Here is a 26199-nt window from a genome sequence, read left to right on the forward strand (position 1 = left end):
CTATTTGGTTGAACCTGGTAGATGGTTTTTTTTTTTTTTTTTTTTAAGGTCTAGAAATGAGTAGAATGTGAGAAATAAAATGGATAGGTATAGATGTTAAAGCCTCCTTTTTGAGGAAGCAAAGGAACGTTAAAAATAGGTTGTGTAGACAGAAAAGGGAAAGAGTCTTCAGGTTTCACTGAAGTTCTAGTTTTGATTAGAGACCGTGATTATCCAAAGGTACCACCTGGGCACAGATGTGGGCCTATGCTTGACTCAGACAGTTACTTTTATGACTTTGGCAAGCAAGTAGGGAGTGCTTGCACAACTTTTGTAAGAGTATGGAGGTGGGCAGTTCTCTTGATCCATAGTAGAGACTGATTTCACCTTTCTGAAACTCATCTGGAAAACTGGAGCATTTTCTGAATGCAGCCTGTCGAATTATATAATGGCACCTGTTAAAGTATAGCATTGTGTGTGGTACGCAGCGTTGTCCAGCTCTTTTGAACTGTAACTCATCAGTCTAAGTATAGCATTGCAGCCTGGTAATGTTCATATTGTAAATTCTCTAGGAAAAACTGAGTCAAGATACTATTTTTTTTGATGCTGGCAGTGTTTGTAAATCCTTATAGGAAAAAGAATTCAGTATTCTGAGAAAGAGAGGAAATCTGATTATAAAACAAATATGATATTGGACTCAGTCATTATAGTGTGTGAAGCTTATAATCCACTGATTGCGAAAGCAGACGTTCTAAACTGTGTGTTGTTGAAAGCATTGTTTTCATGATACATGTTATTGGGAAGAGATACTTGAAGTTAGTTGAATGGATTAAAAAAAACCAATTGACAAATGTTTTTTCATACACAGCACTGTATGTGAGAGTCATATCAGAAATTTCTCCCTTCTTTTTATGCTTTCAAGATAGTTACTGAAATTGAATGTATAAAGCAAAGAACACATATATAATTTAATCATATGCATGGTCACTTGAGTTCTTTCTTGGTGCTTCCAGGATATTCTTGAATGATGATGTGTGTTTTTTATCTAAAACAGAATTATGTAACATTTCTAGCCCATATTCTTTTCTGTTATAAAAAATAGAATGTGTGCCTCAGAGTATTCAGTAAATTTTATGTTAATACCTGTGACTTTGATTTTGGTTTGTTATGGGCAGTTAATTGAGGAAAATTCATGTATTATGATCAGCAAAGTAGAAATGTTGAAAACATTTGATAAATGTTGAAACAATTAACTTGACATGATATAAGACATGTTATAAGTGAAATGTTGGACGAGTATTGAGAAGTTTAGAATCTAGAATGTGATGGGAAAGAAGGGTGATATTTCACTTGTTTAGAGTTCTCTCAGTCTGAAGTTAAGACCTAGATCCAGGGAGTAAGTAAGTAAATGTTCCTCAGGGATCAAAATAGGTCTGTTTCTGTTTTCCTTTTAAGCGAGACCTTTGCATTCTTTTAGCCCTTTAGGACTTGATGTGTCTCCATCACATTATTTTATATAAGTTTTCTAACAGGTCTGTTAGGTTCTCAGGTGCTCAGGTACTTAAAAGGAAGAGGACTTGCTGAATAGAAATGACATTATTCTAGGGAGAAAAAATTTTCCCTCAACATTCCCCGCAAAAACCCCAGAAGTAAAAAACTCTAAAAGCGTATCAGGATAGTAGCTTTATGTCAGGATATGTTGGATGAACAACCCAGCTACCTTAGGGAGCTTCTCTGAGGAATTGATCTGTGAAGGAAAATGAAATTATATTTAATATCCAGGAAAGCAAGTTTTTTTCATGTAATACTATCCAAATATTATATTTTGATATTTACACGGTGTCTATATATATCACTTAAAAAATGTTCAATTCACTAATAGAAAACAAATGAAGTATTTTGAAATACTTTGGTCCCTGTTTATTTTGATTTATTAATCCCTCAATGTGTATTTTATATTTACCTCTTATCACAGCATGTCTTAAGTTACAACTGAGTATACAGTTTAGTAGAAAAAGAAGACATATGATTCCTGCCCTCTGGACCCTTGTCTTCTTAGAGAAAACAGCCTAATATGTTTGTGTTTCAAACTCTAGAAGAATAATCTGAGCATAGTGCTATAGGAGACTTCTTAGAAGAGAGGTGAGTTTTGAAATGATGAGTTTAAAAAGAAGTGGAGAAGGATATGGACCTATAAACACATTTACATTTCAGAACCAAGCACATTGATGCTGTCTCTTCCATTTCCTGCTGAATTAAAATTCATCTTATTTTCCAACAGGCCAGAAGCTCAGAGGTTGTTATTTAAAGTAAGCAAAGCACATATAAAATCCTGCTAAGAACTTTTCCGTTTGTTCTGTACTACCTATCTGTTGCCAGGCCACAGTCCCTGTCTGGTGAATAAGATAAAATGATTTATTTTTATGCTCTTATTCTCTCTATTCCTAGATGCCTGTGGTGACCCACCACAGTTTGTCACTATGAAGCCCAAGGGTGCCTTTGGATCCAGTTATAAACCTGGGGATGAAGTACTGTATGAATGTCGTCTGGGTTTCCAGCCAATAACTCCTGGTCAGGTCCTCTCTGTTATTTGTCAGAATGATACTACATGGTCGTCTCTCCAGGAGGCCTGTAAAAGTAAGTAAACAAATTTTTTTTTTAATTCAGAAAACTTTTTATTGCTGTAGAGATTTTCACACATTTTAGAGTATTTTACTACTGAAATGATCGTTTTCTCATGTGAATGTAGGTTTTTAGATAGCCATGCATTCAGGCTTTGAAAAATCTCCAGGGAATCGTTTTCGTCACAATTGGTTGCCTGGGTAATTATGAATCTTATGTGGCATTATAATAGTTAAAACAAGAAAATAATAATAAAAGTAATAATATTCCCATGAGTTCAAACAAGCCATATAGAATTTTGAATTTGATTCAGATCTCTTTTGAAATGGGTGTAAAACAAGTTTGATCTTTTGCTTTTAGGAAGACGGTGTCCTACCCTAGGTGATCCCATAAATGGCCAAGTTACCTTTGTAAATGAAAGTACTGAGTTTGGTTCCCAGGCTCACTATGTTTGTAATAAGGGGTAAGTAGGCTGCTCCTTAGAGAAAATAAGGTTATGTGTGACTAAGTCCATTTTCATTTTGCCTCTTTTCTTAAGCGTTGCCATAAAGTTGATTTCATTTTGCTTTATATGTAAGTCATACAGTAGTCAAATAACCCTGGGCTTTTTATGAAGATTGAAAAGATGAGTAACTAATAGAAATTTAAATTGAAGGAGAGTGAAATGGTATAAAATTTAGTATATGTATGAATAAATCTATCATAAACATTGGAAAATCATGGTGACTGCTTGACAATACAGTGCACTCTATTTGTCAGTAAAATGTCCAATTCTGAGATTTGAAGTAGGGTTTATAGAACTGGGAAGTGGATTAGCCAACTATAGTTGTTCTTACATCTAAGTAATCTATAAGATGTTACTAGACCAAAGTTGACCTGGCTAGCTTAGACAGTAATCTTCATTAGAATCTTTTAGTTGGAAAAGTTATTGTTGAAACTGCTACAAAGGAGTGAAGCATCTCAAAGAGGTACTGAGTATTTAATAACAGCCTTTGTTCTACAGGGCTCTCTTAATAGTATATATTAAGGATACTGAGTATTTTTTTAAAAATGTGAATTTAAAGGATAAATGTGATATCTCTGGAAATGCAACTGGTTTTTTATTATTGTCTATGTATCCTGGTACTTTACTGAGTTTATTAGGTCCCACATTTGTATTTGTGTTTATGTGTGTGCATGCGTAATCTTTAGGGTTTTCTATGTAGTAGAAATATATACATACATATATATATTTTTTCCTTGCTTAATTGCTCTAGCTGGAACTTCCAGTACCATGTTGAATAAAAGTGGTAAAACTAGTTGTCCATGCCTGTTCTGATCAAATTTTGTCAAGTTTTTTTTCTGCCTCAGTTGAGGTAATCATGTGATTTTTTTTCTCTGTCATTCTTTTGATACAGCTTATTACAATGATTGATTTTTTAATGTGTTGAGCCATCCCTTGCATTCTCGGGATAACTCACTTGCTCATGATGTTTAATCCTTTTAAGATGCTGTTGAGTTGTTTACTAGTATTGTGTTGAGGTTGTTTGCATCGGTGTTTTTAAAGGCTGTTGATCTAACTTTCATTGTGTCTTTGTCAAATTTTGCTATCATGGTAATGTTCATCTCATAGAATGAGCTCAGACTTCCCTTCTCTTTAGCTTTTTGGAAAAGTTTGGGAAAGATTGGTGTTACTTCTTTAAATGTTTGGTAGATTCACCAGTGAAACCATTAGATCCAGAATTGTTTTTTAATTGAGAGATTTTTGGTTACTGAGTCTGCCTTCTTACTGCTGCTGCTGCTGTGTCGCTTCCGTCGTGTCTGACTCTGTGCGACCCCATAGACGGCAGCCCACCAGGCTCCTCTGTCCCTGGGGTTCTCCAGGCAAGAACACTGGAGTGGGTTGCCATTTCCTTCCCCAATGCACGCATGCGTGTTCAGTCGCTTCATTCGTGTCTGACTCTGTGCGACCCTATGGACAGCAGCCCACCAGGCTCCTCTGTCCACGGAATTCTCCAGGCAAGAATCCTGGAGTGGGTTGCCGTTTCCTTCTCCCATCTCCTTACTAGTTAAGGTTTATTCAGATTATCTGTTTGGGTGGTTGAGTCCTGGTAGGTTTTGTGTTTCTAGGAGTTTGTCTGTTTTATCTAGTGCTTCCATTTGTGGCATAAAATTGTTCATGGTACTCATAAAGTATTTTTTATTTCTGTCAAATCAGTAGTGGTGTTACCACTTTTATTTCTGACTTAGTAATTTGAGTCTAATCACTTTTAGTCTGTTTAAAGGTTTTTCAACTCTTGCATTTTTTGAAGAACGTACTTTTGGTTTCTTTGATTTTTCTCTATTGTTTTGCTCTTTATCTCTGTTCTAATATGGCAACTAAACCATAATAAATCTTTATTATTTACTTCCTTCTGCTAGCCTTGGATTTATTTCTTTTTCTGGTTCCTTAACTTGTAAACTTAGTTTAAACTTTCAGAGGTATCATTTCTTAATGTAAACATTTATAGGTGTAAATTTCCCCTTTGGCATTAAATCCCGTAAGTTTTGATATGTTATATTTTAACTTCCATTTGTCAAGGTATGTTTTAATCACTCTGATTTCTGCTTTGAACCATTGGTTGACTTAAAACATACTGCTTAATTTTCACAATTTCATGACTTTTCAGTTTTTCTTTTGGTAATGATTTTTAACTTCTTCCTAGTGTGGTCAAAGAATATACTTTGTATAATATCTACCTTTTAAAATCTATTACTTAAAATTAATTTGTAGCATAAAATAAACATAGTATTATTTGTTAAATGATTATGTTTGAATAACATTGTTTCCTTACTTATAGCCTAGCATATGGTCTATACTGGAAAATATCCCATGTGCTGTTGGAAAGACTATATAGTCTGTTTTTGTTGGCTGGAGTGCTTTGTATATATCAGAGGTCAGGTTATTTTCTTAGTAAGGTCCTCTGTTTATCTTCTGTGTAGTTGTTCTGTCCATAATTGTGAGTGAGGTATTATAGTCTCCAACTAATATTGGAGAAATGCTTATTATGTAGGAATGTTTATTTGCCCCTTCAGTTCTGTCATTTCTTGCTTCATATGTTTTGATGGCTTCTCATTAGGTGCATAAATGTTTATAACTGTTATATCTTCTTGCAGTATTGAACACTTGTTAATATAAAATTTCCTTCTTTGTCTCTTGCAACCTTTTTTTAAAATTTGAAGTCTATTTTGTGAGATTTTGGTATAGCTACTCAACTGTGTTTTGGTTACTAATATCTTTTTCCAGCCTTTCATTTTCACTCCATTTATGTCTTCTGTTGTCAAGTGAGTCTCTTATAGATAGGATTTGGTTGGAGCAAGGAGGGACCTATTTCTATTATTGTGCTATTTTCTATAAGCTTTATAGCTTTGTTTCCTAGTCCCTCATTTCCTACATTACTGTCTTCTTTTTTGTGTAGTTGATTTTTGTAGTGAAATATTTAAATTTCCGTCTCATTTCCTTTTATGTATATCCTATGGCTGTATTGTTACATGGAAATTCCCTGGTAGTCCAGGGGTTCGGACTCTTCACCCCCACTGCAGGGGGCACAGGTTCGATCCCTGACTGGGGAGCTAAGATCCAAGCCGTGAATCCAGTAAGATTCACAGCATGACCAAAACAAAGCAAAACAAAAAAACATTGTATAGTTACAACACTCCGGGTTGAATTTATACGAACTTAAATTCGATAAATTACAAAATCAGTCCTTTACTGCCCCATACTTGCCCTTTTTGGTTGTTGAGATCATACTGCTGTCTACACAAATAATTGTAATACTAGCTTCTACTTTATTTATTTATTTTATAATTTAGTCTTTTAAATCACATAGAAAGCAAAATTTGTGGTTGCTAACCACTGTTTCAGTAATGCTAGCTTTTATAATTGCTTTTTTATTTACCTTTGCTGAGTTTTTTTTTTTTTTAATACATAAGATTTTGAGACCCTTCATTCCCTTTTCAGTACTCCCTTCACATTTCTTCTTGAGTGTATAGTACTCACATACTTCTTAAGTTTTTAATTCTGGGAATGTCTTAAATTTTTCCTCATTTTTGATGCTCAGTTTTGCTGGATGGGGGGTTTTGCTTGAGTTTGTTGTTGTTGTTTAATTGTATCAGTAACTTTCTTCTGGACTCTGAATTTCTAATGACAAAGCTGCTGATAATCTTTATTTACGATGCTTGACATACGCTGTTTCTCTTGTCTCTTGCAGTGTTCAGTATTCTTTGTCTCTGTTTTTTGAAAGTTTGATTATGATGGCTTTGTGCAGGTCTGTTTGTATTCATCTTACTTAGAATTTTAAGCTTTTGACATGTTTATATTCCTGTCTTTTATGGAATTTTGGAAGTCCTCAGCTGTTATTTCTATAAAAACTCTCTCTGTCCCTTTTCTGGGAGTCCTGTAGTGTATATGCTGGTCTCTTTATTGGTGTCCCGCAGATTCCTTAAGCTTTATCCACTTTTCTTCAATCTTTTTTCTTTCTCAGAGTCAGCAATTTCTGTTACCCTATATCAGTTCTACTAATCTTTCCTCTCAAATATGCCTTCAATTCTTCTAGTGACTTTTTCTTTCCCATTAATGTAATTTGCAACTCAAGAATTTACTTTTGGATTCTTTTTAGGTTTTCTGTCTCTAATTGATATTTCCACTGGGTTCGCATATTGTTCTCTATGGACTTTCTACATTTCCTCCTTTAGTTCTTTGTCCATCTTAACAACTGTTACTTCTTCCCAGTTTCACTGAGGCTCCAGGTCCACGGGGCCACGGTAGGGGGCCGCCCTGGGGGGCAGAGCGGAGCCAGTGGAAAGGGTGTGTTGACTGATCTTGGGCCCAGGTTGTTGGTCTGGCCTCCCTCTTGCGGCAGGTGACAGCGTGGGTGCGCGGGTGAGTGCCGCACTTGCGGCAGATTGTTCTGTGACGGCCGTACTTCCGGGAAAGCTGCCGAGGAAAGGTCTGATGATGCCAGCCCACGTGTGATGCACCAAGGACGGGGTGGATTCCTTCTGGATATTATGGTCTGAGAAAGCTCGGCCCCCTCAGCTACTTTTCTGCAAAAGTCAAACTCCTGTTGGTGAGGCAGGATGCCCTGTGTCTTTGATTTTGACTTTAACCTTCTTCCTGGTGACACCCGGCTTGACCTCAGGAGTGATGGTCTTGTCCATCAGGGTCTTCACAAAGATCTACATCTGCAGGTCTGCTCTCTGACTGCTTTGTTGACAAAAAGTGGGGTGGCAGAACCGGCACCCACCTATTTCCAGAGAGAGTGACTTCACAAGACACACCTTTTAAAGTCTTTGTTTAATAGATCTGTCATAAGGTCTCCTTCAGAAAAAAAGTTCTTTTCATTTGTCTTTCCATTACATGAGCCATATATTCTTTTTCTGTTTCTTCGTATGCCCTGTGACTTTTTTGTGGAATCAGTATATGAAATCTGACAGTGTGGTAACTCTGAAAAATCAGATTCGGCCCCTCTTTTATTTTGATTTTGTTTTTTGATTATTGTATGGTGTCTCAGTGCCAATTCAGGTCTTTTCTGAGCCTTTCTCTGGACATGCACAGTCGTTTTCTAATTTTTTTTTCCACATGGCAGTTATTTTGGAATATCCTAGTATTTAATGTACCAGAGAAGGCAATGGCAACCCACTCCAGTACTCTTACCTGGAAAATCCCATGGACGGAGGAGCCTGGTAGGCTGCAGTCCACGGGGTCGCGAAGAGTCGGACACAACTGAGCGACTTCACTTTCACTTTTCACTTTCATGCATTGGAGAAGGAAATGGCAACCCACCCCAGTATTCTTGCCTGGAGAATCCCAGGGATGGGGGAGCCTGGTGGGCTGCGGTCTGTGGGGTCACACAGAGTCAGACATGACTAAAGTGACTTAGCAACAGCAGTATTTAATGTCCAGCTTCTGCTATTGGCTTCCCTGATAGCTCAGTTGGTAAAAAATTCACCTGCAATGCAGGAGACCCCGGTTTGATTCCTGGGTCGGGAAGATCTGCTGGAGAAGGGATAGGCTACCCACTGCAGTATTCTTGGGCTTCCCTTGTGGCTCAGCTGGTAAAGAATCTGCCTGCAGTGTGGGAGACCTGGGTTGGGAAGATCCCCTGGAGAAGGGAAAGTCTACCCACTCCAGTATTCAGGCCTGGAGAATCCCATGGACTGTATATAGTCCATGGGGTCGCAAAGAGTCGGACACGACTGAGCCAGTCTCACTCACACTTCTGCTAGTGAGGGAAAAAAGTGAAAGAGGGGGCAAGGGGTGCTGGGTCTCAAATCTCTTGGAACTCGTTTGGCCAGTGTTGAAGGGGCTTGAAAAAGCTGGGGGAGGTGTGACACAGTGGCTGCCCGTCTCTTTTTTGCTCCTCTGGGATTGGAAGCAGCAGGGATAAGAGCATAAATCCCTGCCCTTTGGAGGGGAGGGCAGGCCCCTCTTGGCCCGCCCCAGCTCCCGCAGGCTGCGCATAAGCTGCTTCAGCTCTGCGTGAACGGAGGCTGCTGAGGTGGGGGGCGGGGAGCTGCCACTGTGCTGAGAGCTCAGATTGACCGGAATCAAGTTAACTTACCTGTCCGAGTCTTCTCCTCCGAAGTGCAAGCCGTGAAGAGATTCTAGATTTCCAAAACAGTGGAAGTCAGGCAGATTCTATCAGTGAATCTGTCGTTAAGGTGGGGAGACAGATTCCTGTTGCCACCTGTTTTCCCATCATCCCAGAGTCCTTTACTTAACGTGTTATAATCTAGAATCAGTGCATTAACCCTTGGGGAAGAGTCCTCTGGAAGTGGGTACAGGCAGATACACTGGGTATTTTTTAACTTGATCAAGTAAAAATAGTGGGAGATCCAGTGAATAGAACGAAAGAGACTGTTAGGTACCAGGAGACTCAAGGAAGTTGTAGTCTTCTTGAGAAACACAATATATAGAGAGGTGTCAAAACAAAATAGTAAATGAAAAGCACCAAATAGATAATTTACCATGAGAGTCCTGGAGAAGAGTGTAGTATGAATTTAAATGATCAGAGAAGATTTCCTTGAGTAGTGTTCCTAAACCTTTTTACTACTAGAAAGATACAGGCATACCTTGGAGATGACCGCAGGTTCACTTCCAGGCCACTGCAGCAAAGCAGATCAACTGAGTTTTTTACATGTGTTTACCCTATAGAATAGTCTGTTAATTGCACAATAGCATGTCTGGAAAAATGTACATGTCTTACTTTCAGCATACGATGTTACCAAAAAGTGTTAACCATAATCCGAGCCCCAGAGAATCATAGTCACAAGACAGACAGAAATCATAGGTCACCATAACAGACATAATAATAGTAATAAAGTTTGAAATCTGTGAGATTTACCGAAATGTGACACAGAGACATGAAGTGAGCAAACACTGTTGGAAACATGAACACAAGTAGATTTTTCGGTGCAGGGTTGCCAGACAGCTTCAGTTTGTTAAAAACGCAATAAAGTGAACAGCAGTGAAATGAGGTATGCCTGTATGTTGAATATTACTACTCTAAAGACTTTTAATAAGACCTGAAACTTAGCTAGTACTCACTGTGCCAGATGCTAACGCATACAATCCTTGAAACAGTCTCGTGAGGTGTGTACTATTGTCTCGCTTTTCATATATGAGGACACTGAACAAGAGCACTTTAATGGACTTTCCCAAGCCCAGGTAACAAGTCGATCTTGGGGCTGGAACTTGAATCCAGGCAGGCATCTGTGCATGTGCTGCTAGAGCAGCTTATAAGTGGCCTGCGGGTGCTGGGGTGGGCAAAATCCAAGCTCTAGGGCCTTCTCTCTGTTCAGTTCTTATGGAGCAGAAAGGTGTGAGCAAAAGCGTAGACGTGAATGTGTGATGCATTTGTCAGATATGGCAAAGATGCCAGGCAGCATGAGAGAGTAATTTAGACATTTTGCTGTGGGCCAATGTGTATTCATTCATTCAGATGCAGAAACTTTTATTTGATTAAGCTGCAGATTTAGTAAGCATTTCCATTATACTTTGTTTAAGGAACTAATCTCTCCGGTTACTCTAGTGCAGAAAAACAGCCATGTAAAATTGTTTTCATTACTGTATTCACCTGTGACTACTGAAGAACATAGTGACTTTTCTTTTCTCATTTAGCTACTACTTAGCTGGGCCAAGTATTTCTTACTGTGAGATTTCTGCAGAGGGTGTGGACTGGAGTGATAATCCTCCAACATGTGAAAGTAAGTATGTCATCAAAATGAAGAGCAGCAATTCTCAAACTTTTGGCCTCAGGACTCCTTTATACTTTCAGATTAACATAGACACCAGTGAGCTTTTGTTTATATGGGTATGTCTATTGTCATAACAATGTGTATAGACACAATCCATATAATCTTATGAGTTATGCTATGTCAATTCTATTCTATTGAATTAATCCTGAAGGCTTTATAAAATAATTATTTATTAATTCATTTTCAAGAAGAATAAATGTGTACCTATTAGCATATAACACATATTTAATGAAAAAATAAAAACATTCTAACTAATGGTTTTGTTTTACATTTTTGCAAATTTCTTCAATGTTTGGCTTTAAGAAAAGCATCAGGATTTAGTCACTTGAAAAATCACACAATTTATAGCTTCTGGAAAATTTCACAATACACTTGTAAGGATGAAGGTGAAAATGACAGTAATAATTGGTATTAATGTGAAGAAGTGACTTAGCAAACAGATACATTTCAAATTATGAAGCATTTCTCAGTTAGCACTGAGTCCTGTTTTTAATCATGATCATATTATATCTTTAAATTGTCAGCATCTCTTATGATGAGAACAAAACTTAGTTTGGCCTTACAGGTAAATATATGTATCTCATGTAGGTATTTCATGACTTTAAGAAAATGAGTTTTATTCTAGAAATTCATTTGTAGATTAATAGCTTGAGTTTACAATAATATATTTTCTCATAAAAAGCTTCTTCTAAATGGATAGTGGATTCACAACTAGTATATAGCAATCATATGGTAATGAATTTATTGAAGGCAATTCACAGGACCTTACTAATGCTGTTTAATCCTTTACACTTCCCTTTAGACTTTCATGTTCTCTTTTTTTTTCTTTTTAAGGGATTAAGTGTAAACCACCTGAAGCAATTCAAAATGGAAAATACACCAATAGCGACAAGGAAACGTTTGACTACAATGAAGTAGTAACTTATAGTTGTAATCCTTCAAATGGACCAGATGAATATTCACTTATTGGAGAGAGCAAGCTTACTTGTATTGGAAATGATGAATGGAGTAGTCAGCCTCCTCAGTGTAAAGGTAATATTTCTATTTATTTCCTTCTTAATTTGTCAATACTGTAGAAACTTTGTAAATAGTTCTACCTATAAGTAAAAACAGTCATATGTGCTTGAGTCTCCTGTTAAGTTGGTTTCTAATTTGATTTAATATCAGTCAAACCAAATAAAAACTACTTCTCATTGTAGAGTTTCCAACCTCTCACCAGGCAGGTTCTTGGCATTCCAGTTGATACATTGCAAACTACTGTGTATTTGCATGAGTTAAGACTGTTTTCCATGAAAGCATCAAAAATTCAACACGCTTTTTCTTAAGTGTTGTCTTGTATTACAAGAAGTATGACAGTGTGGCTGCAGGAAATGGTAGTGTAAATTGTAAGAGATGTAAATTGTCTCATAGATATGATAGATAAATGCTTGGGAAAATCTTTTTTAAAAAGAATATTTAAGGTGTTAGAGCATGATCAAAAAGCAAGGAGACACAGGAGGGATTTTTACTCTTGAAAGAAAGGATCCACTGAATAATACCAAAATATTTTCTCAAGTGAAGAGGGACCAGTCTTATTACCATATTCTAGGCTATAAGAAAATTTTTACAAATCTTGAAGAATTGAAATCATTTGGAGTACATTATCTGATCAACAATGGGGTGAATGTATAAATCAAAACATAATATAGAATATCCCCAGATATTTGAAAATTATGCAAGACACTTAGAATTAATAAATCAAAGACAAAATAACAAAGGAAATTAGAATTTCTTTAAACATAGTAAAAATAAGACAAAATATCAGAACTTGTTGGGTACAACAGAAACATTGCTTTGAAGGATAGTTAAAGTATGAAGTACTTACATTGGAAAATGAGAAAAGTCTCAAATCAATAACCTAAACTTCCACTGTAAGAAACTGAAAAAGAGCAAATAAAACTAGCAAATAATGAAGACAGAGAAAAAAAGCAATGAAATTGAAAGGAGAATATAGAGACAGTCAAGAAATCAACACCTGCTTCTTGTAGAAGATCAGTATGCAGTTTGACAGAAAACAGAAGATACAGATTACCAGTATCACAAGTGAAAGAGATGTCATGAAATATACTGTAGACATTTAAATGACAATAAAGGAATAAAACAGCTTTAAACATAACAGCTTAAACCTTTCTCTCATGCAGATTTTGTCTTTTGTTATTATGGTATATCACATTGACTGACTTGCTTATGTTGAATCATCTTTGTGCAGAAGGAAATTTTGTCAAATGAGTCAATGTCCATTCATGATAAAAACTCACCAAGTTGAGTATAGCAGGAACATATCTCAGCATAATAAAGGTCATTTACAACAAGCCCACAGACAACGTAATACTCAAAGGTGAAAAGCTGAAAGCCTTCCTGAAATTCAGGAGCAAGACAAGGATGTCCACTCTCACCATTTCTATTCAGCATAGTATTGGAAGTCCTATATTCCACAGCAGTTAGAAAAGAAAACGAAATAAATTTATCCAAAATAGGAAGGAATAAGTAAAACTGTCACTATTTACAGATGACATCATACTCTACATAGAGAATGCTAAAGTCTTCATAAGAGCTCTAGTTCAGTTGCTCAGTCATGTCCAACTCTTTGTAATCCCATGGGCTACAGCATGCCAGGCTTCCCTGTCCATCACCATCTCCTGGAGCTTGCTCAAGCTCATGTCCATCAAGTCGGTGATGCCTTCCAACTGTCTTATCCTCTGTTGTCCCCTTCTCCTGCCTTCAGTCTTTCCCAGCAGCAGAGTCTTTTCTAATGAATCAGTTCTTTGCATCAGGTGGCCGAAGTATAGAATTTCAGCTTCAGCATCAGTCCTTCCAATGAATATTCAGGACTAATTTCCTTCAGGATTGACTGGCTTGATCTCTTTGCAGTCCACGGGACTCTCAAGTCTTCTCCAACACCACAGTTCAAAAGCATCAATTCTTTGGTACTCAGCTTACTTTATAGTCCAGCTCTCACATCCATACATGACTACTGGAAAAACCATAACTTTGACTAGACGGACCTTTGTCAGCAATAATGTCTCTGCTTTTACATACGCTGTCTAGGTTGGTCATAAAAGCTACTGGATGAACTTAATATATGAATTCAGCAAGGTAGGAGGATACAAGATGAACATGGAGAAATCTGTTGTGTTTCTTTACCCAAATAATGAAATATCAGACTAAGTCAAAAAAAGAATTCTGTTTAAAATTGTATCCAAAATAAGTAAAAAGCACCTAAAATTGACTTAACCAAGGAAGTGGAAGACCTGTATACTGAAAACTATAAAATATCAGTAAAGGTATCTGAACAATTTTTAAAGAAATGGAGAAATATCCTGTGCTCTTGGATCTTGGATTGGAACAATTAATATTGCTGAAATGACCATATTACCCAAAGCAATCTACAGATTTAATACAATGGCTCTCAAAATACCTATGACATTTTTCATAGAACTAGAACAAATAATCCTAAAATTTATATGGAAAAGACCCAGGATTGCCAAAGCAATCCTGAGAAAAAGGAACAAAGCTCTAGGTATATCCTTTCCTTAATTTCAGGTTGTACTGCAAAGCTACATTAATCAAATCAGTGTGATACTTGGCACAAAAACAGACACATAGATCAATGACCAGAATGGAGAGCCCAGAGATAAATCCATACACCTATGATCAATTAACCTACGACAAAGAAGGCAAGAACATACAATGGGGAAAAGACAGTCTCTTCAACAAGTGGTGCTTCAGAAGCTGGACAGCTACATGTAATACAGTGAAGTTAGACAGAACCATATACACAAATAAATTGCACATAGAGAACAAACTCAATTGGTGTAACAACCTAAATGTAAAACATGACACCATAAAACACTCTGACAGAATTATAGCAATATTTTCTTCAAGTCAGTTTGCCAAGGCAGAAAAAAAAAGGGAAAAATAAATGGCACATAATCAAATTTAAAAGCTTTAACATAGCATGGGAAACCAACAAAACCAAAAGACAACCTATGGAATGAGAGAAAATATTTGCAAATGATGCAAATGACAAGAGGTTAATATCCAGAATTCACAAACACCTCATGTAAGTCAATATTGAAAAAACAAAGAACATAATTAAAAAATGGGCATACCTGAATCAGCATTTCTTCAAAAGAGAAAGGCCATACATATGGCCTACATGTACATGAAAAGATGCTCAAAATCATAAATTATTAAAGAAATGCAAATGAAAAACATAGTGAGGTGAAAGTGTCAAAAACACACTCTTCAGAGTGGCTATTATCGAAAAGTCTATGAATAATAAATGTTATAGGGGGTGTGGAGAAAAGGGAACCCTCCTAAACTGTTGGTGGGAATGTAAAGTGGTACAATTAGTAAAGAAAGCAGTCTGGAGGTTCCTTAAAAACCTAAAAATAGAACTATGATCTGCAGACCTACTCCTGGGTATACATGTGAAAAAAACAGTCTCTAATCCAAAAAGGTACATTTACCCCAGTGTTCATAGCATCACGGTTTACACAATAGCCAAGACAGAAATAACTCAAGTGCCCATTAGCAGGTGATTGGATTAAAATGTTTTCTGTTTTTGTGTGTGTATATTGGTATATAACTTGGTTTTTTTAAAAAGAATAAAATACTTATATTTCAGCAACATGGATGGACTTAGAGAATATCATACTTAGTGAAATAAATGAGACAGAAAAATTATTATATGATATTACTTGAATGTGGAATCAAAAAAATAATACAAATGATTCTACATATAAAACAAAAACAGACTCAGATGTAGAAGACAGACTTATAGTTACCAGTGGGAAGAGGGAAGGGGGCAGCAACTTAGAAGCATGGGATGATTGACAGATACAAGCTGCTATACCTGAAATAAATAAGCAACAAGTATTTAGCAACATGGATGGATTTAGAGAATATTGTGCTTAGTGAATTAAGTCAGACACAGACAGACAAATACTATATGATATCACTTGAATGTGGAATAAAAAAGAAATTACAAATGATACTACATACAAAACAAAAACAGACTCAGATGAAGTAGATAAATTTATAATTAACCAAAGGGATTAGGTAGGGACAACAAATTAGGAGCATAGGATTAACAGATGCAAACTACTACACCTAAAATAAGCATCTAGTGTTTTGCCATATAGTACAGGGAACTACCTGGAGTTTCGCTGGTGGCGCAGTGATAAAGAGTCCATCCGCCAGTGCTGGAGACACAGGAGACGGGGGTTGGCAGGATCCCCAAAGGAGGAAATGGCAGCCTTCTCCAGTTTGCTTGTCTGGAATAATCCCTTGGGGAAAGGACACCGGTGGGCTCCAGTCCATGGGGTCACAAAGAGTCAGACACGACCGAGCAACTGAGCATGCACCCACAGGGAATTATATCCAATATCTTGTAATAATCTGTAATAATAATATATGGAATATAATCTGGGGGAAAAAAAACAAGCAAACAAAAAACAAATCACTATGCCATACACCCGAAACTAACACAGTATAGCAGATCAACTGTATTCAATAAATATTTTTCCAAAACCTCATGAAGTGTAGTGCAGGCCCCATGTCCTTGCTAGGGATACCAAACATTTAAGGAACAAATAGTAGCAGCCCTATACAAAGTCTTCAAGAAAATTAAAGAGATGGGAGTACTTATTTCATGAGAACAGTGTTGCTCTGATACCAAAACCAGACAGAAACACTGCAAGAAAAGTGTTATACAGTATCCAAAGTGGGCATAGAACTAAAACTTTTAAACAAAATATTAGTAAATCAAATCCTCTTAAAAAAAACAAGAGTGCATCATAATCAAGTGAAATTTATTCTATGAATGCATGAATGATTCAAATTTAAAAATCAGTGCAATTTACCATATGAAGAAACTGAAGGAAAGAAAAAAAAAAATGACCACCTTAATAGATGCAGAGAAAAAAGTACATATGACAAAATTCATTATCTTTTCCTTATAAAGCTCAGCAAATGAGGAATATAAGGGAACTGCCTGAAGCTGACAAAAGGCACCTATAAAAATTCCCCAGCTAATATTATAATAGTAAAAGAGTGGTTATGTTTATCTAAGATAGGAACAAGACAAAAGTGTCTTATGTTAAAACACTACTCAGCCTTGTATTGGAGTTCTTAGATAGTAGAATAAGCCATACATATTGAAGAGTAAGAAATAAAATAGACTTTATTCACTTACAGCAAGATTATTTTTGTAGAAAACCTGAAAGACTGAAGTTTTAGCAGGATCAGCATGCAGATATCAACTGTACATCTATATACTAGTAAAAAACCAGTAGAAATTGAAAATTTTTAAGTACTATTTACACCAACTTGAAAACCCAAAATACTTGTGTGTAAATCTAACAACAATGTAAAATATTTAAATGGTAAAAATAAGTCTAAGAAATCAAACAAAAGTTGAATAAATAGAGAAAATTCAGTGATTATGGGTTAGAAAATACAATAAAATAAAGATGTCAGTCCTCTATGATTGATCTATAAATTCAGCACAATCCCATGAAATCCCAGCAGAACCTGACAGAAAGATTGTAAAATTTATTTAGAAAAATAAAAGAACTAGAAATGTCAGTAGAAATTTGGAAGGAAAAAAAAAAGGCATCTCATTCTACCTGCTGTCAAGACTTCTTATAAACACTGCTGTGAGGACTATAATCAAGACAGTGTGGTATTGGTGAAAGGACAGCCACGCAGAGCATGGAACAGGAAAATACAACCTTTGGGGGAAAAAAAAAACCCTCAACACTATGTTAGCACCATTTGCAAATATTTACTCACAGTGAACCAAAACTTAAATGTGAAATCTAAAACCAAAAGATTTTTGCTTTAGCAATAGAAAATATTTGTGCCTTAGTTAAAGATTTTTTAAATACAACTCTAAAACCATGATTCTTTAAAGAAGAAATGTTAATATACTGGGCTTATTAAAATTCGAAACTTCTACTTCAAGTACACTATTAAAAGAAGGAATAAAATGAGTCATAAACTAGTAGGAAACATTTGCAAAGTATATATCTGCTAATGGACTTGAATCTACAATATATAAATAACTCTCAAAACACAATCAGAGAACAACCCAGTTTTTTAAAATGGGCAACATGAATAGACCTATTGCACCAAAGAAGATGTGTGGATCCAAGAATACATGGAAAGTTGCTCAGTTCATAGTAAATTACAGAATGGAATTTAAAACTACAATGAGATGTCAGTAAACAGCTATTAGAATAGCTGAACAAAAAACCCCAAAACCAAAGACTAACAATATGATTAATAGGCAAGAATATACAGCAGTAGGAATGCTTAATACATTGCTGGTAAGAATACAGAGTGATAATGAATATTTTGGAAGACAGGCAATCCCTTATAAGGTTAAATATACACTTAACATATGCCTCAGCAATGTAAGTAAAAAGATGTATGTTTATATAGAAACCTGTATGAGAATATTCAAAGCAGCGTTAGTCATAATCATTCCACACTGGAATTAACTCATGTCCTTCAGCTGGTAATGGATGAACAGCCTAATCTGTATCCATGCAATGGAATAATACTCTACAACGGAAAGAAATGAGTTCCTGAATCATGCAACAAAAGAATCTCCAATGAATTATGCTAAGTAAAATAGCCATACTCAGAGGCTGTGATTCCATTAGGACATTCTGTGAAAGCAACACCATCAGGCAGGAAACAGATGAGTGGTTGGCTGGGTGGGGAAGGTGGTTGAGAACTGGAGGGTTGATACAAAGTGGCATGAAGTATTTGGAGATAATGGAATTTTTGTTATTGTGCTGGTAATTACATGATTGTTTTGATTCATGAAAACTGATACAGTTGTACGCCTTAAGGGTGAGATTCACTTTGTCTGCACTTTGTATCTACTAACCCAGCTGACAAGAACATCATTAGGCGCAAGTAGGAGCGTATTGGCCCAACAGTGAAAAAAATCAGGGAACCCGAAGACAGGGCAGTAGAAATGTAGCATGGTTTGAAAAGAAAGATTAAAACAAGAGATAGAGACAGAAACCTCTGGGAGAAAAAGCAAACAGTCGCACATACGTCTAATTGGAGCTTCAGAAGAGAGAACAATGCAGGAAATCATTTCAGTAAATACTGGCCAAAAATTATGTAAATTTGATCCCAAACAACAACCCCACATGTCTGGGAAATTCACTGCCCGTAACAGAATAAATTTTAAAAATTTATGGAGAAACCCCCAATTAAGCTGAGCACAGCATGTTAGAACCACCAGAAACCAAAGCAGCAGCAGACACTGAGAGGGGAGACAGACAGACCGTTTTCTCCTGCCCGAAGGTGAGAGTGACGGCCGCGTTTCTTACGAAACTGTTGGAACAAGACGATTTCTGCTAATATGCTGAAAGAAAAACAGACAAACAGTGAATGTAGAATGCTGTGTGAGGAATCTGTCATTAGTCAGCCTGGATTACCCTGGAGGAGGGAAAGGCTACTCACTCTAGTACTCTGGCCTGGGGAGTTCCATGGACTGTGTAGTCATGGGGTTGTAAAGAGTTGGACTCAACCGAGCAACTTTAACAACCTGGATTATAAGAATGGATAAGGAAGTTCTTCTGGCTGAAGAGAAATGATACCTGATGGAAATGCAGACCCAAAGAAAGGGAGAAAGTGCACTCTTCTGGTTAAAAAGGCTGTATATTATCTGCCCCTTATCTGTCATTCAGATTTAATCTCATAAGATGTTCTCTTGAACTCACTACTCAGGCAAGTGTTTTCTTTATTTCCCCCCCCCCCGCCCCCAATTCTGCCAAACCCATTAGTGGATACTAAAGTCAACTAAGACAGTCAGGATGAGTACTTTTTGTGAATGGAGTAGAATGGGAAATGCCACAGCACACTGGTGTGAAGGCTGAGTATTACTTCTAAGATTGTCCCAGGCCTGTTGGTTTATATACTGGTTGACAGCATAAAATGTGTTTCGTGATCTCTGGTCACAGTCCAGAACGTTCGGAAAACACTGCCCTAACCCCACTGACCTTTATTTCTTCAACATCCCAGCTTCTGTGTTCTGTAGCTACCTGAACACTTCCTTTTTCATACCTTGGCATGGCGAGCTTCTTTTCAGCTTAAATTTGAGCTCAAACTGTTACCTTCTCAGAAAAGCTTTTGCTTCCTTTCTAAAAAAGCAAGGTATGTAATTAGTGTCAGAATGATCTTAAAACAATCCCCGAACCGAAGAAAATTACTTTTGACCTTACCCCGAGTTTGTATCTGGTAGCCAGACAGTTCTCAAAACTTGTCAGTAATAGAAAGAAAATGTAGAAAAGCAAATGAACTATGACAGTCTGTTCTAGGTTTAAAAAAAAAAAATGCTAGATTTCTCCAGATCTCTTGGAATTCAGATGCACAGAGGTTTCTTTTTTCTTTTTTTTTTTTTTTTTTTTTACCCCAATTAGTATCTTTTCATTTCTTTCCTGTTTCTTCCCTCTGGAATTACTTTGCACTAGTTTTTCTGGTCCCATGTGGAAGCGGCTTTCCATTAATTCTGGAATTTCTCGACTTTTCAGTGGTCAGATGTGTATATCCAATCGTTGAACATGGAATGATAGTCTCAGGATTTGGACCAAAATATTACTACAAAGCGACGGTTGTATTTAAATGCAGTGAGGGTTTTAACCTTCAAGGCGACAGTACAGTTGTCTGTGGTGTGAACAGTACTTGGGAGCCTGAGCTACCAAAGTGTATTAAAGGTAAAAATACTGTCTTCCTTTTGTTTTTGTTCTTTATTTATTTTACATTAAATATCAATGATGCAAGAATAATTGAAGAGAAATAGTTTTCATATTTAACTGTGTTGTATTCATTTCTATAGTTGTATGACTTCAAATTCACAAGAAATCTGCTACAGCAATTTTCTGTCTTTGTAGGGTCTTAGCATTTCATGTACATAACACAGGTGTATAAATTTCTCTTGCTAGGCATTCTTAAAGGTAAAAATGGATAGCAGTCATCTTTCAGAGTAAATTGAAGCCTAGGGAGTTTTACCTAAATAAGTCAAGAATGAAAGGCATAATTCATGTGAATGAGAAGACAGTACTATGCCCAAGTTTTTTATTCAGTCTACATTGTTTTGTTTTCTAGTGTTGACTACTCCCAGCACCCACCCTCCAATTCCCAGTACCCAACCTCCAGTTCCCAGTGTCTCAGGTTTAGTAACTTCCTACATATATTTTTTCAAAAATCTTTTAAATTCCTGGTGAAAATGCCAGTAGTAACTCCCAAATGTTTGATCCTATCTGCATTTCTTTTTTTATTTTGTTTTCCAGTGTCGACTCCTCCCAGCACCCAACATCCAATTCCCAGTGTCTCAGGTTTAGTAACTTCCTGCTTATATATTTCAAAATCCTTTACATTTCTTGTGATTTTTTTTCAAAATCTTTTAAATTCCAATGATTTATATTCATTTACCAATTTTAATAATGAAATATTAACAGCCTTTTTAGTTCTTAGATTGAGTGATTCTAAAATTATTTGCAGTCTGCAGATATAAGCAGATAGCAAGTTAAGTAAAAGCTTTAAATATGTTTCAGTTTCAGTTCAGTCGCTCAGTCGCTCAGTCGTGTCCGACTCTTTGCGAACCCATGAATTGCAGCACTTCAGGCCTCCCTGTCCATCACCAACTCCCGGAGTTTACTCAAACTCATGTCCATCAAATTGGTGATGCCATCCAGCCATCTCATCCTCTGTCATCCCCTTCTCCTCCTGCCCCCAATCCTTCCCAGCATCAGGGTCTTTTCCAATGAGTCAACTCTTCGCATGAGGTGGCCAAAGTACTGGAGTTTCAGCTTCAGCATCAGTCCTTCCAATGAACACCCAGGACTGATTTCCTTTAGGATGGGCTGGTTAGATCTCCTTGCAGTCCAAGGGACTCTCAAGAGTCTTCTCCAACACCATAGCTCAAAAGCATCAAATTTTTTGGTGCTCAGCTTTCTTCACCGTCCAACTCTCACATCCATACATGACCACTTGAAAAACCATAGCCTTGACCAGACGGACCTTTGTTGGCAAAGTATTGCCTCTGCTTTTTAATATGCTATCTAGGTTGGTCATAACTTTCCTTCCAAGGAGTAAGCGTCTTTTAATTTCATGGCTGCAGTCACCATCTGCAGTGATTTTGGAACCCAAAAAAATAAAGTCTGACACTGTTCCCACTGTTTCTCCATCTATTTCCCATGAAGTGATGGGACCAGATGCCATGATCTTAGTTTTTTCTGAATGTTGAGCTTTAAGCCAACTTTTTCACTCTCCTCTTTCACTTTCATGAAGAGGCTTTTTAGTTCCTCTTCACTTTCTGCCATAAGTGTGGTGTCATCTGCATATCTGAGGTTATTGATATTTCTCCCAGCAGTCTTGATTCCAGCTTGTACTTCTTCCAGCTCAGCGTTTGGTTATCTGTAAAATGATTTCAAAGCGTCCTTACTTCAGTTCAGTTCAGTTCAGTTGCTCATTTGTGTCCAACTCTTTGCGACCCCATGGACCGCAGCACGCCAGGCCTCCCTGTCCATCACCAGCTCCTGGAGTTTACTCAAACTCATGTCCATCGAGTCGGTGATGCCATCCAACCACCTCATCCTGTCATCCCCTTCTCTTCCTGCCTTCAATCTTTCCCAGAATCAGGGTCTTTTCCAACGAGTCAGTTCTTTGCATCAGGTTGCCAGAGTATTGGCGTTACAGCTTCAGTATCAGTCCTTCCAATGAATATTCAGGACTGATTTCTTTTAGGATGGACTGGTTGGATCCCCTTGCAGTCCAAGGGACTCTCAAGAGTCTTCTCCAACACCACAGTTGAAAAGCCTTAATTCTTTGGCTTCCTTACTTAGTGATAGTAAATTTAAAATGGGATTCATTTAAAGCACTTAGCATAGCCCCTGGTATCTAGAAAGCTCTTAAAAGGTAGCTTGTTCCAATTACACTCAGATTAATATTAGTGTAGAGGAAGGTCCGCAGTTCTGTTTTTTAGCATGTATGTTTTCTGTGTCATCAACCTGGATAATTTATTCATTTTAAAAGTGATCTCTTGACACCGTACAGGGTGTCTTCTGGGTCCAGGACTGTTTCATTTCCCAGGCTGACCAGCTTGGTTCTTTTTTATAAACTGGGAGATTTCTATTGTCTCTAGAATGAGACTAGTATTTCTACCACCTCCGTCACTTCCCCACTTGTAACAATTATTGTTTTTCTCTTTACTGGGCTTTGTCTGTTTGTTTTGGAGTTTTGTTTTTGTTTTTTTGAAGGGGAAGGGGGAGTTGGCAACAGAAAGTAAGTGGTATAACAACTAAAAGGCAGAAAAAGCCCTTGCTTATTGGAATGAAATGGAGGAATTCTAGCAGGGACTCCTGATCAGCTCCTCTGCCTAAGACTTGAATGAATATTTTGCTATGTTGGAAGGAATTGTTTTCCTAAGTTCAAGGCTGCTGTCTCTGGCTTGTATTTAGTTGCGGCAGAAGCAGGAGACCAGAGGAAGGGTGGGAAGAGTATCAGTCTGGGCAGACTTTTAAAGAGTTGACATAAGCGTTTCATAAAGGATTTATAAAGCACTGATATAGTTTAGTGTTTGAAATAAGAATTCTGAGGACAGATGCACAATGAAGATAAAACTATGGGGATTATTTTAAAATATCAAAATTCCTCATGAGACCACCAATCATTTTCTGTCATCAGAGAGTATGAAAAAGATCATTAGCAACATATAATGGTGATCAAGTAGATTTGATTATGCGCATATGAAAAACTGTAGGCAAAATACTAACTGGAGGATACAACTTACACAATAGGAAACTATCTGAATGGTATTTTTTTAAAGAACCATGTGTTTATTCTGAGCACATTATTTTTATGGTTTATTATTAGTTAACTTCTAGGATTTCCACTATATACAAAGGCACAGTGAACATTCCTGTGCATACATTCTTTGTACTTGGGTAAATATGTGTTTAGGTTAACTTTACAGAAGTAGAATTGCAAAATTTAGGAAGTATGTGTATTTTTCATTTTGAGAGTCATTTTAAAAAATCAAATATCAAATTTAAATCCATAATTTTATATGGATAAGGCTAGAGAATTGAATCTAATTTTCTATTCCAGATTCCAAGCCCACTTCTCCAACCATGACTTCAGGACATCCAGGTTCAGTGGCTGAGCTTTTTTTTTCATCTACACTTAGTTGTTATTGTCCTTCTTTAAATTGTTCTATGTAGCTTCTGAAGTTTCTTCAGTGTTTGTGGGTTGTACCTTTTCTCGTTCTGATTTTGTTAATTTGGGCCAACTCTTTTCTTGATGAGTGTGGCTAAAGATACATCAATTTTATTCATCTTTTTAGAAGACCAGCTGTTACTTTCATTGATCTTTTTTTATTTTTAAAAAATTTCTATTTCATTTCTTTCTTCTCTGATCTTCATGATTTCTTTCCTTCTACTAACTTTGCTCTTTTTTGGTGCTGCTTTTTCTGATTGGTTTGGTGAAAGGTGCTGCTTTTTCTGATTGGTTTGGTGGAGTTAGGTTATTTGAGATTTTTCTTCTTTCCTGATGTGGGCTTATGTTGCTGTAAACTTCCCTCTTAGAACTGCTTTTTGCTGCATCCCATAGATTTTGGATTTGTTTTCTTGCTTTCATTTTCTCCACATATTTAAAAAAATTTCTTCTTTGATTATATCAGTGATGCATTGCTTGTTTAGTAGAATATTGTTTAGCCTCCACAGGTGTGCTTTTCTATTTTAGTCTTAAGTATAATCACATCGAATCCATAGGGTTATTCTGACACCACACTAATGATAAATTTGCTTGCTGTACCACAGAATATTGTCCTAGGAAATGTTACTGGACAAGAAGTAGAATGCTTTGGTATTGAATATAAATTTATAAGATTTTGATACTACTTTTAATGACAAACATTAATGTAGTTTATATAAGGAGAATGAAATTATAAGAGTTTTTATACAAAGTGAAAAAAATCAAAACCTGTGAACTTAGAGGACTTTAAGCTGTATTGTTTTGTCTCCTTTTTTTTTTTTAACTTGCATTTTTTCCTTTTTTTCCAGAATATCCCAGTCCTACTGATGCATCACCCCCTAACGATGCCCAGGGTTTAGGTATTATTTTGTTACTGATATAACCTTGTATCATAAGGCCCTAGTTTTCTATGTGGAAATATTACCATTATCTATAATTAGAGAAGAAATAACATGTTAAAAACTGGTGATAATTGTTCAATTTGTAGTTGTAAAATTGCACGTTTTAAGGAATTTTAAAGGTGCAGCTCCCATGACACATTTAAGTGGTACTTTTAGACACGTGTAGATAATATAGATTTTAGGAGGCTGCTCAGCTTAGGATACCTAATAATAAGTTTGCTTTTTAAAATACTAATAATATGGCTATATGCAGTCTAACATATATAAAATTTAAGTTATTTTCCAGGTAATAGTTTTACTTTGTAATGGCTATTTGTAGATGAATTCTCTTTCTGTTGGTACCTTGTGAACACAAGCCTTACAGCACTGTTAGCTGGGTTAGTTTTTCTGAACAAGGGCAGGGTAGCACACTCCATGTTGGCACACACAGTTCACACGTGTGTGCTAAAACCTGATGGAAGTACAGTTGGTGACAGTTAAATATAAAGATTTACTGATAAGGAAGTGAAGAAAAATGGCTTGCTTTTCTTTACACTAGACTAGTTTAGTTAGTCTTTTTATAAAATGCACTTTAGGCTTATTATATTTTCCCTGTGAAAACTGTGGTCAGACTGGCGTTATGCCAAGCGAATCCAGTGCCATCTCAGGATGTTTATATTCGATGATATTTATGAAAGAAAAAAACAAAGCTGTACATGACGTTGCATGCTGTGTTACCCGCTATATGTTGTAGGTAATAAAAGTAGTGGCAGTCTAGAGGCAGAGATACTACTGACCAGCATTTCCCAGAATGGAGATGTGGTAGTGCATCCAGAGCTCTCTGGACGATCAGAAACGCGCGCTTGCGCTTCTGTGCGTAGTGTTATCCACGTGCCCGGGTGTCCCCTTTATATTCTTCATTTGCGTTACTTTCAGTGAGTCTCCCTGGGGAGTTAGGGCCACATCTTCATCTGGGGAGAAAGTGGGGTCGCAGCTGTGGCGATACGATGAAGTCTTGTTTGTGAAGACTCTTCATGGGTTCAGAGCACTCTTTATGATTTATTCCACAGACTTCAGGGAAAAATAGACGTTAAATGTCTAACAAAGTCATAAGTGATGA

The 26199-nt window shown here is 36.8% G+C and overlaps 1 protein-coding gene across 10 annotated transcripts in view; it reads left to right on the forward strand.

The window, feature by feature from the left end:
- LOC110148103 (membrane cofactor protein-like) overlaps positions 1-26199 on the forward strand; it is a 38011-nt gene that overhangs the window by 1113 nt on the left and 10699 nt on the right. For 5 of the 10 annotated variants that reach the window (XM_020909999.2, XM_020909996.2, XM_020909993.2 and 2 more), the window contains exons 2-10: positions 2428-2616; positions 2962-3064; positions 10742-10827; positions 11713-11910; positions 20478-20660; positions 21052-21117; positions 21237-21281; positions 24055-24096; positions 25008-25058. In XM_020909999.2, the coding sequence (XP_020765658.2) occupies positions 2428-2616; positions 2962-3064; positions 10742-10827; positions 11713-11910; positions 20478-20660; positions 21052-21117; positions 21237-21281; positions 24055-24096; positions 25008-25058 (963 nt within the window). The remainder of the gene's footprint in view (positions 1-2427; positions 2617-2961; positions 3065-10741; positions 10828-11712; positions 11911-20477; positions 20661-21051; positions 21118-21236; positions 21282-24054; positions 24097-25007; positions 25059-26199) is intronic. The other 5 variants (XM_020910002.2, XM_020910003.2, XM_020909997.2 and 2 more) reach the window with 4 other exon arrangements.

Source organism: Odocoileus virginianus, chromosome 11, assembly GCF_023699985.2.
Source record: "Odocoileus virginianus isolate 20LAN1187 ecotype Illinois chromosome 11, Ovbor_1.2, whole genome shotgun sequence".
Classification (NCBI taxonomy): Eukaryota; Metazoa; Chordata; class Mammalia; order Artiodactyla; family Cervidae; genus Odocoileus; species Odocoileus virginianus.